The 18,151-nt window shown below is 38.7% G+C and overlaps 2 protein-coding genes across 3 annotated transcripts; one reads left to right on the top strand and one right to left on the bottom strand.

Moving 5' to 3' along the window:
• Nucleotides 1-2,513: 2,513 nt before the first annotated feature.
• Nucleotides 2,514-10,481, bottom strand: LOC103038315 (tubulin alpha chain). Of its 2 annotated transcripts, XM_007259936.4 has the most exons (5): nt 10,389-10,481; nt 9,463-9,682; nt 9,183-9,331; nt 8,106-8,786; nt 2,514-2,818 (listed from the first exon to the last, which is right to left on the bottom strand). In XM_007259936.4, the coding sequence occupies exons 1-5, from the start codon at nt 10,389-10,391 to the stop codon at nt 2,522-2,524; spliced, it is 1,350 nt and encodes a 449-aa protein (XP_007259998.3). In that variant the 5' UTR covers nt 10,392-10,481; the 3' UTR covers nt 2,514-2,521. The 2 variants fall into 2 exon arrangements, with proteins under 2 accessions (XP_007259998.3, XP_007259997.2); XM_007259935.3 differs by lacking the exons at nt 8,106-8,786; nt 9,183-9,331; nt 9,463-9,682; nt 10,389-10,481 and adding exons at nt 3,647-3,795; nt 4,900-5,122; nt 6,186-6,290 and having other exon boundaries at nt 2,514-3,499.
• Nucleotides 10,482-14,199: 3,718 nt separating this feature from the next.
• LOC103038928 (tubulin alpha chain) lies at nt 14,200-17,363 on the top strand. The gene is made up of 4 exons (XM_007259937.4): nt 14,200-14,310; nt 15,441-15,663; nt 15,956-16,104; nt 16,278-17,363. The coding sequence occupies exons 1-4, from the start codon at nt 14,308-14,310 to the stop codon at nt 17,250-17,252; spliced, it is 1,350 nt and encodes a 449-aa protein (XP_007259999.2). The 5' UTR covers nt 14,200-14,307; the 3' UTR covers nt 17,253-17,363.
• Nucleotides 17,364-18,151: the final 788 nt, after the last annotated feature.

The raw sequence follows: 18,151 nt of genomic DNA, 5'->3' as shown, positions 1-18,151 counted from the left end.
TCATATTTCCACAACAAATTCCATCAACTTAACAGCACAGTCCTTGACAATTACTTTGATCTTTTTTATTTATTTATTTATAGTTAAGAAACTCTCATTACCGATACAACAGTTGTAAAATATATCATAATTTTTTAATTAATGGAAATTATTTTAGAATATGTTTGATCAAAAACTCATGTGGACAACATGTGAGGGATATACTATAATAAAATGAAGAAAAGTTATGATAAGATGTGAAACATTTAAAAAAAAATACATTTTAGATCCATAACGGTAATGAGAACACAATAAAACGGTAATGAGAATAAATGTAACGGTAATGAAACTTAGTTAAGGCAATTGTTTAACAAAACATGGAACCAGAAAAACAAGCAAATTTCAGTGAAACATATGACAAAGAAACTCTAGCCTTGGCTGCTGCCTTCTTGCGTTCAATCTCTGTCAGTCTTCAAAAAATGAATATAATCATTAGACTAATCAACAGAGTATAAACATCAATGACATTGTTATATATATATATATATATATATATATATATATATATATATATATATATATATATATAATACATATATAATACCTATATATATAATTATATATAATATATAATAAATATATATAATATAATACATATATATGTATTAGTGTTAATGCATATATATATATATATATATATATATATATATATATATATATATATTATGAATTACCATAAATGATCAAATAAACTCTGTTAAATGACTTTTAGCAGTCTTACATAAGAATCTCATTACCAGCTCAATGGTTCTTATTAAAGTTATGGCCCTCACAATGCATGGTAATGATAATATTGAGTAACGGTAATGAGATGCTCTTGGCTAATTTCACAAATAACTTAAAATGCTAATATGCTAACAACCTATAACTTTGCCAGATGTCAAAGCCTTATATTGTGATAATATTCATGAAATAATTTATTTTTATATTTTTAAAAGTAATGAGTATTAAACCATAACGGTAATGATAATAGACAGTGTAACTGAGGACAGTTTTAGCAATATTAACACAGATTTCTCAAAAAAAAAAAAAACTATAATTAAGTGCAAATTAATGCATGTTAGTACAAATTAAATATATTAAAGAAGCTTATTTGGAGTCTCTGATACGAATCATTTTCATACTAATTTCATAAAACAAAAACCTGAATACAAATTAAGCATTTTACGTTCTCCAAGCCGTTCGTTTCGTTAATGTTAATGTCTATTTTCAAACATGCAGAATTTGGGTTGATTCCTGTTACTGATCTGAGTAGAGAGTGAACACGCAGCTTCTTTATGTGTCCAGTAGGAGTCTCCAAAGCCCTCAAAGTTTCGAGAGTCTAAATAACTTATTTTAGTATTGCAGTATTTTGGACACACCGTCTCATTCAATTTATTTATTACATTGATTTTCTACACTGAAGACTAATATTAAACACGTGAACACCGTTACCAATCGCGTGTGGCTTCAACAAACAAACAAAAAAGAATCGGCTCACCGACTTATCACTGCAGCGCCAGTGTTTATTTATTTCTTCTTAATATAAAATATCTGTAAAAAGCGGCTGAAGTAAGGTAAGCCAACGCTTACGTTACTACTGTTTTTTGGCAGAAGCTAGTCATTAGCTAAATACGCAAATACTATTTTTACAGGCTATTAAATTACAGCTACTGTCCACTTTACAAACCATGAGGTACTGAAAACAAAATGTTTCACTAGACGGTTAATTAATTTATTTTTTATTTATTTTAGCTCAACACAACTGCTGACGTTTAAATCGTATGCTAAAATACACCATACTATATTATATATTTAATGTTAATTTGAAAAATACAATTGTAATGTATTATTTTTCATTTAAGAGTTGGTTATTAATTTCTGAATAATCATGTTAAATTGCAGGTTAACAACTGCAGTAAATATTTAAGTGGTAAAATTATTTTTCCTAACAATTGCTTCTGAGTAGTTACTAGAAATAAGACCATGAAATGGAGATACATTTTAAGCATATAAACATGCTCATTAAAACAAATGCACATTTTGTGCATTTACTTAAAAGAAGAAATAGTTGAGTGAAGGTCGGTATGAACAATCTGCTAAATGTGAACAGTTTTGTATATGACCACAATTTTAAACATTGCAAAAAAGTGCTCTACCATGTAACACCACTACTACGACTTATATATGTGGTACGGGAAAGAGTACATACTATCATCTTTCACAGCAGCATTACCTTGTAAATTATCTATGAAAGTGTGTATGATACATTTACAATGTAAAGGTGGGTTTTAAATGAGGTTAACCAAGTGTATGTACTCCAAATATAAGAAATATACTTGATCCTTTTTTCATTCAGTTTTTATTAGTTTCAGTTACAAAAACAGAGCAAGTCTTGTGTTTATGACAATTGCTGTTTTATTTAGACCCTTCATTTTGGCAACTCTGAAGACTGCAGATAGAGTCATACAGTTTAGAAAATTATTGGTAATTAATTTTCTATTCAATACTCTTCCCCTTCTTCATCCTCATCTCCCACACTGTCAGTGCCCACTTCTTCATAATCTTTCTCCAGAGCTGCCATGTCCTCTCTGGCCTCAGAGAACTCTCCCTCCTCCATGCCCTCTCCCACATACCAGTGCACAAAGGCTCTTTTGGCGTACATCAGGTCAAACTTGTGGTCCAGACGAGCCCAGGCCTCAGCAATGGCTGTGGTGTTGCTCAGCATGCACACTGCTCTCTGCACCTTGGCCAGGTCACCTCCAGGAACCACAGTGGGGGGTTGGTAGTTGATGCCCACCTTGAAACCAGTGGGACACCAGTCCACAAACTGGATGCTTCTTTTGGTCTTGATTGCAGCAATGGCAGAATTGACATCTTTAGGTACCACATCTCCACGATACAGGAGGCAGCAGGCCATGTATTTACCATGACGAGGGTCACACTTCACCATCTGGTTGGAGGGCTCAAAGCAAGCGTTGGTGATGTCAGCAACAGATAGCTGTTCATGGTAGGCCTTCTCAGCAGAGATCACAGGAGCATAGGTGGCCAGAGGGAAGTGGATGCGAGGGTAGGGAACCAGGTTGGTCTGAAACTCAGTCAGATCCACATTCAGAGCTCCATCAAATCTGAGAGAGGCAGTGATGGAGGAGACGATCTGCCCAATCAGCCTATTGAGGTTGGTGTAAGTGGGACGCTCGATGTCCAGATTCTTGCGGCAGATATCATAGATAGCTTCATTGTCCACCATGAAGGCACAGTCTGAGTGCTCCAGGGTGGTGTGGGTGGTCAGGATGGAGTTGTAAGGCTCCACCACGGCTGTGGATACCTGAGGAGCTGGATAGATGGCAAACTCAAGCTTGGACTTCTTGCCGTAGTCAACGGAGAGGCGCTCCATTAAGAGGGAGGTGAAACCAGAGCCAGTTCCTCCACCAAAACTGTGAAAGATGAGGAAGCCCTGAAGGCCAGTGCATTGGTCAGCCTATAGAGAGATGGAGAAAAATCAGGACAATTAACTTTTCAGTTAATTTTCTCTTATTAGGTAATACGTTTATTCTTTTTTCATTTTATTCTAAATAGTTGTCAAAGCAAATTTTAATAATTATAAATAAACTGTAGAAATTCTGACCAGTTTACGGGTCCTGTCCAACACCAGGTCAATGATCTCTTTCCCAATAGTGTAGTGTCCACGTGCGTAGTTATTAGCAGCATCCTCTTTGCCAGTGATGAGCTGCTCAGGATGGAAGAGCTGGCGATATGTGCCTGTACGGATCTCGTCTGTGAACGAAAATTACAGATATAGTTTACAGTGAGAATTTGTTCTTCAAACAAGACCACAACTTCAGCAAGTGTTTCTATTTATGTATGTCAAAATGTTGATTTAAAGGAACCATATCCATATCCATATTTTGTTGCATTTAAAGTTTTATCAAGTTTCTGTGGAAACTTGATTTGTGTACCAGTAACAGACATAATTCAATTTGAAAATGGCCACATGAGCAAGTTCTGAGCTCTCTTAATTGCTTAGAAACTGGCTGCAATAAGTCTAATAAACACAGACATGACAAAAGTCATGGGAAGTCGTGGGACAGTAACCTGTTCTGTGTTCCAGAATTTTTGTGTCCCATGGAAGTTATGAATACTGCACTGAACTGTGGGATATGTGTGTGGGTCCCCTGCATTAAATGTTGATTTGATTTCTGATAGTTTGAGGGCATGTACAGTTCTAGCTAGAAGGCACCAGACACTGCTGTCCTCCGTCAGTGGTATTGCCTTCTACATTGGTAATTGTACCCTAGAAATAGGTCATACACAATTATGACACTTTGAAACTGTAGAGGAACCTCTTAAAGTGCACTATGGAACCATAAGAAAATCTTCTTTCTTCAACAAGGCTCAAATCATTTAAAGCGGTTCCTCCACAGTTAAGAACTGAAGAATCCCTAAAGATTCTTCAAGTAACTTATAGTATGATTGTGTATGGTCTATTTCTGGAACACATGTGACTCTGTGGATCATGGAGTGTTTAATGCCCACACAAATTCGGACAACAATGTTGCATCCATCTGGCACCCACTATCAAGTCTTGCCCCAACTCTGATAATTCATATTGCCTTGCCATGAGCATGCTGAGCAGTGTGTAGCCTCATTTACAAGATAACACCTCACAACTAATACTTAGTTGTGCGTGTGGGCACTCTAAAGCTGTGTCCTCAGTAACACATTCATGTCAGTGTCAATATATCAAAATGGCTGCCTTTTTTGCCATTTGATGCCATACATGGATTTGGGGACAAGTGATATGTGTAGAAACTGAAAAAGGTGCTTTTCTTTAGATATGGGCTCTTTAAAGAGTTATTTTACTGGACAGTGTCATCTTACCAATCACAGTAGGCTCCAGATCTACAAAGATGGCACGTGGGACATGCTTCCCTGCTCCCGTTTCACTGAAGAAGGTGTTGAAGGAATCATCTCCTCCTCCAATAGTCTTGTCACTGGGCATCTGACCGTCAGGCTGGATCCCATGTTCCAGACAGTAAAGCTCCCAGCATGCATTTCCCATCTGGGCCCCAGCTTGGCCAACGTGCATAGAAATACACTCACGCTAAAAAATAAAGTAAAAATAAAGACAATAAAGGTACTTCTATAATGGTACTATATTTACTTTATTTTAATTTCAGGAATACCACACAGCATACTAAAGTACTGAACACTGATCATATTCTGTCCATGGTTATTATAAAATTTGCATCTCAAATTAGGACATAGAGCTCTGTCCATCGGCTTAATGACTTTGTAGTCTATTTCCACTGCTCTTATCTCCTGTTTAGTCTACAGTACTGTCCTGCTGAGTTACTGTACATTTGCATGTGCGTGTCATGCGTAGGCCAGATCTTTGGAGCTATGTGTTGGAAAGGAAATAGCCCAGTTCCCTAGAGGACAGCCCCTCTCCACCCCTCCTCTGTCCCATTCAGCTGCACACTCACTCTCCTTTGTGTAACAAGTAGAGATATCTCGCCCAAGCTGCTTCAGCAAAAAACAGACATATCCTTTATTCCCCACGGCTCCAGTCTCTGCAAATGATCTCAGTCATGATCTCATCTACTGCCAATGACTTTCTGTATGTCCTATAGGCAAATGAATGGTTTCATTCTGTTAATTATGAAAGCTTTGCTCTCATAGAAATGTGTCTTGTGGTTAGGTTATTATCAGAGAGTTTTCTAGTTATTCTGAGAATGCAGAACTACGTGAAGCTGACTTTTCGAACTGAAGAAATGGAGAAGTGAGCGCTGGAGAAGTAAGATTACTGCTGGAATCTGTCGCGGCGTCTGGGATTTGGCTTCGTAGGCCTCAGCCACATCCTTTTTACTAGGAGAGGCGTGCTCTCTGTGCTGTAGACCCTGTGACCCTATCTGAAGTATGCCTTTGTCTAAACATTTTATACGCCGTAGAATCAGCCTGTACTGTTTGCTTGATTCATCAGACCCCACTTCAACACATATACAGTTCCAGACTATACATCTAAGACATACAGCAGTTTAAAATACATAACTTTGCTTGTGTCCTGCTATTCAAATCATGCACTGTTAAGGAAAGTAGAGTTCAGTACATTTTTTTTCAGATTACTAAAAGAATGTTAGTAAGAGTTGATCTACGTCAGCACTCACCATCTTGATAGGTTTTCCTTCAGGCCGACTTGAGGGTTCGGAAAGAGAAGGCAGTTGTGGGGGAGAGAGGGAGAGGTGGGGTTTTTATAGTGAGGGAGGAGGAAGGGAGGGAGGAAGCAGGAAGCCGGCTCGCCCGTTGGTGCGACAGAGACAGTTATGCAAAAAGGCCAGCCTCTTTACAGAGACAAGGGATAGGGCTGCGCCCAAAACCATACACTGCTGTGCTGTATCACTGCACATACTGTACTAAGGAATGCAGTACTGATGGTGAAGTACTATATATGCAAGGTGTTTTTTGGTGTCTTAGTTTGCAGGTTTGCAGCAGTATGCAGCCCCCCCTTTCTCTTCTCTCTCTCTCTCTCTCTCTCTCTCTCTCTCTCTGGGGAGTTCTTGGTGTGTGAAAAACCATCTGGACCTTTTACAGACTGTGGGATGTGCTGAACAACCTTTTTAAGAAAAAGTGCTCTGCTGTAAGGATAATCTTTTATGCTCTTTTGTGGAAGCAGCAGTGGTTTCAGACCTGCATTCTTAAGAATAACTCTTTGGTAAGCTGATTAATTATAAAATGGCAACTTAGATGTATACATAGGGCTGTAACAATAACTAAGTGTTTAATTAATCATATAGTATATGGGCAGCATCCATTATATTCTAATATTATAATGTAAATGAGTAATTTTTTGGCTTAAAGCAGTAAGGTTATTTTATATTCACATTCCAATGTCACTCTTCCAAAATGTCTGAATATTCTTAATAAATTAAAAAGTATTTAATTCGCTTTCTTGTGCTATTATATTATCATCATATTACTGGCATAAAATGCTCTTAAAATGGCAATATCTATATTTTATTTCATTCTTTGTGGGACAATATAAGATATTGACAGGTCCATGAATATGATAACAGAACATGTCTTAATATGTTAATAATTACTGCTTTTGTTTATGTTAACCAACAGAAATGTTACTACATTGTTTTGTTGTAGAACTAAAACGACAAACCTGTTTTTCTAGTTTTTCTATTTCTTATGCAAAGAAACTAAAAAACTATTTACTGCTTACAAATTCATGTGCGCTTTACTCTAGTTGTGAAGCCAAAAGCTCAGTATAAAAGCCTGTTCATGCTCAATGAAAGCATAGTTTTCCTCCTGATTAAGAAAGCAGAGGGTATATAAAAGGGCTGTTTGTCATTCGGAGATGATTTGTGTGGTACAGAGTGACAGTGGATGATCTAAACACTACTTTTTTTCTCCCTATTGGTCATCATGAAGTCCTACAGATATCTGCATTATGGCAGAAAACCACAAGATGGGGCTGTTTTGTGCTTATTGCAGCACTCATACCATACACAGTGAGGGGGGAAGGGAATCACGAGTTCCTATGAATCATACTACAGCAAGAGCATTATTGGAAGGCCATGGAAGAAAATAGACAGCTGGTAGATTTACGTTGATATTTAGTGACAAACAGTATATGAGGATTTTATTGAAAAGAAAAAGCATAAACAGAACATAAGACTCATTTTTCCATCAATACAAAAAAACTTTAACATCTTTTATAATATCTAGCCCCTACACATTGAATATTAGTACTACATTCTGTTCAAATTTCCCATCAGACACACTTAAAACTCAACTCCATCCTCGTCCTCATCTCCCATACTATCAGTGCCCACTTCTTCATAATCTTTCTCCAGAGCTGCCATGTCCTCTCTGGCCTCGGAGAACTCTCCCTCCTCCATGCCCTCTCCCACATACCAGTGCACAAAGGCTCTTTTGGCGTACATCAGGTCAAACTTGTGGTCCAGACGAGCCCAGGCCTCAGCAATGGCTGTGGTGTTGCTCAGCATGCACACTGCTCTCTGCACCTTGGCCAGGTCTCCTCCAGGAACCACAGTGGGGGGCTGGTAGTTGATGCCCACCTTGAAACCAGTGGGGCACCAGTCCACAAACTGGATGGTCCGCTTGGTCTTGATTGCAGCAATGGCAGAATTGACATCTTTTGGCACCACATCTCCACGATACAGGAGGCAGCAGGCCATGTATTTACCATGACGAGGGTCACACTTGACCATCTGGTTGGAGGGCTCAAAGCAAGCGTTGGTGATGTCAGCAACAGATAGCTGTTCATGGTAGGCCTTCTCAGCAGAGATCACAGGAGCATAGGTGGCCAGAGGGAAGTGAATGCGAGGGTAGGGAACCAGGTTGGTCTGAAACTCTGTCAGATCCACATTCAGAGCTCCATCAAATCTGAGCGAGGCAGTGATGGAGGAGACTATCTGCCCAATCAGCCTGTTGAGGTTGGTGTAAGTGGGACGCTCGATGTCCAGATTCTTGCGACAGATGTCATAGATGGCTTCATTGTCCACCATGAAGGCACAGTCTGAGTGCTCCAGGGTGGTGTGGGTGGTCAGGATGGAGTTGTAAGGCTCCACCACGGCTGTGGATACCTGAGGAGCTGGATAGATGGCAAACTCCAGCTTGGACTTCTTGCCGTAGTCAACAGAGAGGCGCTCCATTAAGAGGGAGGTGAAGCCAGAGCCAGTTCCTCCACCAAAACTGTGGAACACCAGGAAGCCTTGTAGACCAGTACACTGATCAGTCTATGACATAAAAAGAGCAAAGAGGGAAGAAAACCCCTATTACTGCCATTTACATATAAACAGCATAATTTGCCAGTTTATGCACTATTTGAACAAAGAGAGAACTGACAACAAAGAGTTTTGGGCAACCTCTGCTGACATATGAATATGATTTTTCACTCGAAGGAGGAGGAGCTTCAGACATGGTTTTTATTTCCCAGTTCCATTTAAATAATTAAAAACTAGGTAAAGTCCACTGGATTGTGCAGTGCTGAAACCCCAGGGGCTTATTTTGGGTTGCTGGACTATTTTAAAGGGAGGGAACAATGATAATGACAGATAGCAAAGTCCTATTGAAAATAGTTTTTTTGTCTTCGAGCATATGTATCATGTATCTTTAAAAGGCAGTTTTCATACCAGTTTGCGGATGCGGTCAAGCACTGCATCAATGACCTCCTTTCCAATGGTGTAGTGCCCGCGAGCGTAGTTATTAGCAGCATCCTCTTTGCCAGTAATGAGCTGCTCAGGATGGAAGAGCTGGCGATATGTGCCTGTACGCACCTCATCTGTTAGTGATACGAGACGCACACACTTTTTAATTACATAACTTAAACAATAGACATTTCACCTATACAAATAATGAAATTATCGTATTATTTTATTAGTTCCAAGTTGTTTTATGGTTATTCATACACACCAATCACAGTAGGCTCCAGATCAACAAAGATGGCACGTGGTACATGTTTCCCTGTCCCTGTTTCACTGAAGAATGTGTTGAAGGAATCATCTCCCCTAGGAATCTTCTCACTGGGCATATGCCCATCTGGTTGAATCCCGTGCTCCAGACAGTAAAGCTCCCAGCATGCATTTCCAATCTGTGCCCCAGCTTGGCCAACATGGACAGAGATGCATTCACGCTGCAGACAGGAATAAAGAGTTTACAGTCTAGAGCATGTAAGGATGGAGCTACTTTTTCTACATAATATCATTGGAAAATGTCTGTATAGCTTAAGGCCCGTTTAAATTTCTGTGTGGCAAACCAGACATCTACACTGACATGCCAAAAATCATGGAATAGTAGAATGTAAACTGATCATAAGGTGTTAAAATAGGGGACAGCTTGGAAACACCCACATCTGTATAAATTGTGAGGTGTTACCTTATAAGTGATGCAGAACCCTGTCCAGCATGCTCTTGGCAAAGCTACATGAATTATCAGGTTTATCAAAATCAACAAGTTCAAATAAGGCCTGATGGTGGCTGTCATACATGAATGGGGCATTCCATTTTACATATCAGAATTGTGTGGTCATTTAAAATTCCTCGATTCACAGTGTCATATGTACCTGAAATACATCATAGCTGATATTACCACTCACAGTGGACAGTGTAGTGGATGGTAATGATCATGACTGGTGGTGTCTAGCTAGAATTGTCCCACACACATATTCCACAGGTCACTGCATCTTTCTTTAGCTTCCATGGGACATGTAGTTCTGGTCCCATCCTTTTTGGCATGTTGGTAAATTCAGCCATGGACACAACCGATAACAAGAAAATATTCTAACAGTGTCCCTTTAAATATAGATATTACCCAAGAATAAGTCAGTAGATGGTCCTTACCATGTTGTATAGAGTCTTCTAGCCGATATTAAGTGGTCGGGATGAAGATCCAGTTGTCTCAGTCAGAGAAGCACCTCATATTTATACTCTAGGACCTTGTATCTGTGTTCAGTGTAATAAGAGAAGACCCAAAAGCTGATACCATCATTTGGAAGAAGAAGGGAAAGAGAACAAAAGGAGAAAAACGAGGTTAGCACCTCCTATACTCTGAGGACGGCGTCATTGTTGTTTGGCAGAGTAAATCGTTACAGTATGATGCTCACATGATGCTGTGCCAAAACTCAGTGTTCTAATAGATTAAACATTTTACAAATTTCATTTTCACTAAGCTAAGTGACACTGCATAAATTTGCAGTTTTGTGAAAATGAACATTGTGATTTACTGATTTAATCTTATAGATGTGTCACTTTAATGAATTAAATATGGTATCTTTCAGTTCACAAAGGAAAGAAGTAATTTGATACTCTTTCCAGTGCACATTGAATAGAGCTATCTTGCCGCTTATTGAAAGGTTGTAATATAATAGCTGTTCAGATTGACTTGTAAAGCACTTATGGGGTGGAATAATGACCAAACCTTAAATGAATCTTTTGTGTAACACCCTGGATATTTGCATAAATTTTGGTTCACATCCTCTGCCCTGTAATTTGACTCTGGACCTCTCAAGGGCATAATTTCCCAAAACGATTAAGATGTTGATTTATTTATTAAAATTGGTTAATTTTAACTCAGTTTCCTATAACTACATATTTTAAAGAGGCTTGGTTTTCAGATCCCTGTATTTACACAGCTTGTTGGGTCGCCATGAGCAACTTACAGTATTTGGAAATGTAATATTATTCTGAACCTTGTGGCTGCAGTTTCGATACTCTTGTTGTCTTTCCACTGCCATTTTGCCTGTGGTATGTTCTGTTCATGTCCTCTGATAAGTCATTTTTATAAAAGTTATTTGATATCATAAGCAGTGCATTGCTCAGCTTGAGTTTCACTCTTGCTTGGAGGGCCTTTTTCACTGTGTGTGCTCTTTGAGAGCTCAGTGCATCTGGTATCAACTATGAATCATTCACTTTGTTTTGGATAGTAGGGTAAGCAGAGGACATTAGCTGACATTTTTTACATGTTCATGAGTACAGTGAACCACTGTCTGTATTACAGTGATAGGGAAATAAGCTGTTTAAACCTAGTCACTAATGTGATCAGTATTTGAATTGTAGCCCAATAAGATTATAGCCATATGCGTTTACACTTATTCTGATATATTTCCAGTTAGTGAGACTGAAATCTGAATATAAATATGCACATTCTTTTTTTACAAGGTGACCAGTTACTTATCCATTTAGTCCAATCCTGTGCTGTGTTAAGCCTTGAAATTAGCAATTTTATATGCTGTCACGCATTACTTCAAAATGCAGGAAAAGCAATATATTCAGCAGTATATGCTAAAAAACAATCACAGCAACTTACTGCACTATATTTTTTAAGTTTTGAGCGCAATTTTAATTTCTTTGAGCATAATGAGCGCAACACTATATTTTTTGTTCATTTTGATTAATACTATTTTGATTGGTACAATTGAAAAAAAAAATGGTCTGTTCAAATATGGTATTTGCATTTTGCCAAGCACTGCTTCTGTGATCAAACAATTGGGCTACTTTGACTTGTCCGTCCACTGCATATTGTTTCTGAAGTCCTTGCCTCCATATACTTTAGCAAACTATACTCTTGACCTGAAGTTATATTTAGAAAGTAAGGAGTTCCTTCTGGCTCACATCCAACTAGGTCACAATTTCCCCTCTTGTTATAATGGTATGCACTTCTGACACATCAACAATGGCAAGAGCTATCTACAGGCCCCACAGTGAAAAATGAGTTTTTAGACTTCCTTTAGGATCTTACAGTTTACTTTGCCCTTAATCAGGAAAGTCATGTGGAATTCCATCCTGCTGTATTCTGCAGTGTGTATAGGCACAGAGTTTATATGATTAAATTTAACTGCCATAAAGTACATATGAAAGCCTTAACATGTAAATGAGTGAAATGTCCACCAGGGGGCAACAAACCACTACACAAATAACATGTTTGAGTATTTACTGAAATATCTTTATCCAGTTTATATCACAGGTTCTTATTATACTGCAATACTTAGTGTTTCACTTAGCAAGAACAAAAAGCAGCCTGGGGACTGTTTGCATTGCATATGACTTTTGCATTAATATTTTTGGGTATATTTACACAGCCTTATGATCATTGCTGAAAAATTAAGTTTACGCTTTTGCTGATATCTGGTTTCTGGTCATGCTGATCCATCAGTGTGGTCATGGTGGTCATACTGGTTGTCCATCAAAAAAATAGCATAGGCCTATTCATTTTTCATCAGCAGAAATTTGGAAAAATACATTTGTTTCATTTTAGATGTGAAAATGTACTTAATAGCTATTTACACTTAACGTTACTACAGTTTCAGTGTTACAATCGTAGCTCAGTCTACATGACTGGAACAACAGGACTACAAACTGCAACTGCAAAGTAAATGATGTGTGTATTTTTTACATTATATGGCGCACCGGATTATATATGAACACCTATTTCATATACCGGGTCTATTTTCATACATAAGGCGCACCTGATGATCTCGCCGCTGGGTGGCAAGACCTGTAAAGCTTAGCTAAACAAACAAAAACTGTAATTCTGTTTATAGCTTAGCTTAGATTTGCATCTAAGGATCCATTTAGGATAGCTGTGGTAGGCGGCTAATGCCCCCCCACAGCGCTACACTGAGAACCCTGAGTGTTCCATTAAGCCAGGGTGATATTAGCCAGCAGTTCGTCCCACGCAGCTTGTTTTAACACAGTAAACACGCAGACTTAAGTCCGATAAAACTCACCTGAGGTAGGGCTTAGTACGTTTAGCAGCTAATGCTAATACTGCTTCAGCCTGAAGGATTAAACTGAAACTCCTGTATAACGCTGTACTTCAGTGGAGTGACTTTACTGCTCCTTAAAACCATACAATTCATAAAATTCATACATAGCGCAGTGGATTATAATGCGCACTGTCGATTTTTGGAAAAATTAAACGATTTTAGGTGCGCTGAAGAATATGGTAATGTTTAATCACTCTCTGGGCTGTCTGGGTGTGACCCATTGCCAGCATTTCTATGGAAGGGCAGACTTTCACACTGTGGCTGTTTTAGCAGTGGCACAGAACACAGTGGGAAATTGGTAATATACTACTATATTCACAAACTTCAGGAGATGTTTGTTGTGTGAAGATACATTTTATTTAATCCCAAACACTAAACTCACACACAGTTATCGACTAGAGGAACTTTACATTGTTCCTGAGGGCACAAAGTGCTGCTGCATAGATAAGAGACAGCACTTTAAAGAGATAACACCCATGCTACTGTGCCACGATGTGATAAAGAATGACCGTTTCTCAATGAACAATTTGAAATCCAGCACAAACAAAGAGCACACTGATGGAAGAAAATAGAGTTTAAAGGTGAACTAATGTACAGAATTACATTGGGGATTATACTCATAATTCTGCACATCATTATAGTGTTTTCATTACCTTATCATACCTTATCAAATGCTCAAATAGGAAAAATAACAAAGACAACAACAGAAATGTTTGTGTGTTATCCATGTCCAGTCCAATCCATCTATAAAGAAAATTAATCACATTACTGATCAAATGACTGAGGGTCCCTACAGTACAGCATGAATGAATGATCATATGAAGCTTTCGTTTCACAGCAGAAGTGAGTAAGTGAGGGGGAGGGAAAGCCCCAGCCCTGTAAATAGAGCAGCACTGCCTTACGGAGGCCACCTAAATTTCAGACTGTGACTTGGAGCTTTCCCCCTAAGCCTCAGATACTTATTGCTTGGAACAGAATAAAAGAACAGGATCAAGATGGTAAGACAAGCCTGCTTTATTTGATTTGGATGGATTTGTTTTCAGATATTAAGACTGTTGTTTCTATTAAAATGTTATATTCTTACTTTATATAACAAAATTTTTTCTAGTTTCAGAACCTCTTAAAAATAAGTATCAAGAGAAAACTAAGAATTAGGATTAAATAGGCCTAGTTACACTTAACATATGTTCAACTTTATTTTAACTTTCTATGGAAAGACTTTGTCAGTGAAATATACAGTAATTTAACTTAAGAACTTAATAACTCATTATTATTACAGAATAATATATTACAGAATAATATGACATAGTGTCTAGTATGTTTGGGAATTAAAAAAAAACATTTAACTAGGAGGTTTTAATAATAATGTAATGCAGAATTTGAGATGTGTCTCATTCCATGTTTACTGTGTTTCCAACCAAGACTATACCTGGCTTTGAAAGGTCATTGATACATAATATTTAAATATTTCCCCTATGATGTATACTGTCTGTGATTAGGAAAAAACTGGCTTGTAGATCACTGTGAAAGATCTGGACTGTTGAACAGGAGCTTAAGCAATAATCAGACTTTATAGAAGCTGCTTCTGTGTCACATAGTGATGGCCTGAATAGCTGGTATAAATAGTCCCCCGATGCTGGTGTGCATTACTGAATGTCTCATAGTGGTATGAGCTTAGAGTTTAGGGTAACTGCATGGGGAGTAAATGGGGCAACATGTTATTTACAGCTCAGATCACCTAGAAACACTGACATTCATTTCTTGTTTAAAGCATAGGGGATTTTTGGTTGCTTGGTTGTGATGTATTGATTATTAAACATGCATTATTCAGCCTGTTTTGTTTTGCAAGGGGGCAATTTCCCAGACAGGTATTGAGCTTGGTCTTAGACTACACAGACTTTAATAATGGAGATTTTCTGTTGAAAGGAAAATATTGTTTAAAGTTTGGCTTAATCTCTGGGCAACTGACTCAAAAAATCCAAATTGTAGATTTATTTATTAACAATGGTCAGAAGTCACTGAGCTGTGTGTGATAACTTAACTTAAATGCGTTTATACAAAAGAATATATACATTGAAACATCTTGAAACTCTTCCTTAATCGTCTATCTTTCTTTTATCTCCCACAGCGTGAGTGTATTTCCATTCATGTGGGTCAGGCGGGTGTTCAGATGGGCAACACTTGCTGGGAGCTGTACTGTCTGGAACACGGTATTCAGCCTGATGGGCAAATGCCTAGTCGCACTCCTGTGGGTGGCCATGATGACTCCTTCACCACCTTCTTCAGTGAGACAGGTTCTGGGAAATACGTGCCACGGGCTGTGTTTGTAGACCTGGAGCCATCAGTCATTGGTGAGTTAAGCTTTATTTGGCATGTTTGTTCACTTTAAAGACTACTATTTCTAAATCTTGCTCCTTTTTCACCTGTATAGTTGCAAAAGTTCAACTATTCCCTGCCATAAGAATGTTAATCCAGCTTATGTAGTAATGAGCCGAATCAGCTGGTGGGGAAAAAGGGGGAAAACAGTTGTAATTCTGTAGAAAATATGCAGCTACATATAGCGTACGATTTATCAGCTATCAAATTAGTGGGCTGAAATCTAATGTTTTGGGAGTTTTAGTGATCCTTTCATTGTTCACACAGATGAAGTTCGCACAGGCTTATATCGCCAACTCTTCCACCCTGAACAGCTAATCTCAGGTAAAGAGGATGCTGCGAATAACTATGCCCGTGGGCACTACACCATTGGAAAGGAGATCATCGATTCAGTCTTGGACCGTGTTCGCAAACTGGTATGAGAGCTTAATTTGCTTCAGTAATCTGTATTAGTAATACTATTAATAGAATTAATTCAGTAATAGTTCTTTAATAGCTGTCTGTTTTTTAAAAATGCCATACAGCATAGCACAATATAGTAAATCTGACACCAACAAGCATCATTTTGTGTTGAATTTTCTCTCCATAGACTGATCAGTGTACTGGTCTACAAGGCTTCCTGGTGTTCCACAGTTTTGGTGGAGGAACTGGCTCTGGCTTTACTTCTCTCTTAATGGAGCGCCTCTCCGTTGACTACGGCAAGAAGTCCAAGCTTGAGTTTGCCATCTATCCAGCTCCTCAGGTATCCACCGCCGTGGTGGAGCCTTACAACTCCATCCTGACCACCCACACCACCCTGGAGCACTCAGACTGTGCCTTCATGGTGGACAATGAAGCCATCTATGACATCTGTCGTAGGAATCTGGACATTGAGCGCCCATCCTACACCAATCTTAACAGGCTCATCAGCCAGATAGTCTCCTCCATCACTGCCTCTCTCAGATTTGATGGAGCTCTGAATGTGGATCTGACAGAGTTTCAGACCAACCTGGTTCCCTACCCTCGCATCCACTTCCCTCTGGCCACCTATGCTCCTGTGATCTCTGCTGAGAAGGCCTACCATGAACAGATATCCGTTGCTGACATCACCAACGCCTGTTTCGAGCCCTGCAACCAGATGGTGAAGTGTGACCCTCGTCATGGTAAATACATGGCCTGCTGCCTCCTGTATCGTGGAGATGTGGTACCTAAAGATGTCAATGTAGCAATTGCTGCAATCAAGACCAAAAGAAGCATCCAGTTTGTGGACTGGTGTCCCACTGGTTTCAAGGTGGGCATCAACTACCAGCCCCCCACTGTGGTTCCTGGAGGAGACCTGGCTAAGGTGCAGAGAGCAGTGTGCATGCTGAGCAACACCACAGCCATTGCTGAGGCCTGGGCTCGTCTGGACCACAAGTTTGACCTGATGTACGCCAAAAGAGCCTTTGTGCACTGGTATGTGGGAGAGGGCATGGAGGAGGGAGAGTTCTCCGAGGCCAGAGAGGACATGGCAGCTCTGGAGAAAGATTATGAAGAAGTGGGAATTGACTCTTTTGAGGAAGATGAGGAGTTTGAAGAGTATTAACTGATAAATAGGCCTGTTTCATGTATCAAGAGACACTGATTGAGATTATTCTTTGATGAGCATGTATCTTTTTTAATTTTCTGAAATATTGATTAAAATTGGAAATATTAATTTTCATGTGTCACTAGCATTTGTTTGTTGAAGCTATTACTTTCAATGCTAAAACTAATGTTTTTAGGTATTCTTATGTACAGTACCAGTCAAAAGTTTGGACACACATTCTCATTAATATTTGTTCTTTATTTTTATTATTTACTACATTGTAGATTTATTTTAAAGGCTCAAAATAAAGGAATACAATTTTTTTTGCCTGAAACAAACACATAAACATCCCATCCGGATGGTTGGATGAGATGAAGCACAGAGTGAAGAGAGGGGTGTTGTTTTAGGATGCAATAATATGTCAGTTCTTGAAGTTGATCAGTTTAAAGCAGGACACATGAGTAAACTAAGTGTGACTTTAAGAAGGGACAAATTGTGCTGATGACTAGATCTCAGAGCTTCTCCAAAATGGTAAGTCTTTTTGGTTTGTTTCTGGTATGCAGTGATGCAGCTCCAAATAAGAACAAACTGTGCCCAGTGCTCAGTGATGCACAGTCAGGAGCAAAGGTTTGCCTGTCTGGACAATTATATGCTCCTAATTTCCCGGTGGCGATCACTACAAAACACCAGAGTAAGAAGGGCAATTCTAAAATGATATCTGAAATGATGTCACTGGATTTGTCATTTGAAGCACCACAAACCTTGAATTATAATGAAATGTAATTAAAATTTTCAGACATCTTAATTATCGGGATTACAGACATTAACAATTCTATGGTAAATGTGATTTCTTTCTCACTAGATAAAACCCAGTAATAACATAATTAGAGATATATTCATTTATTAATATGTTTAGT

Source organism: Astyanax mexicanus, chromosome 11 (assembly GCF_023375975.1).
Source record: "Astyanax mexicanus isolate ESR-SI-001 chromosome 11, AstMex3_surface, whole genome shotgun sequence".
Taxonomy (NCBI): Eukaryota; Metazoa; Chordata; class Actinopteri; order Characiformes; family Acestrorhamphidae; genus Astyanax; species Astyanax mexicanus.
Note: the sequence above shows the minus strand (reverse complement) of the source record. Positions and strands in the feature narration are given on the sequence as shown.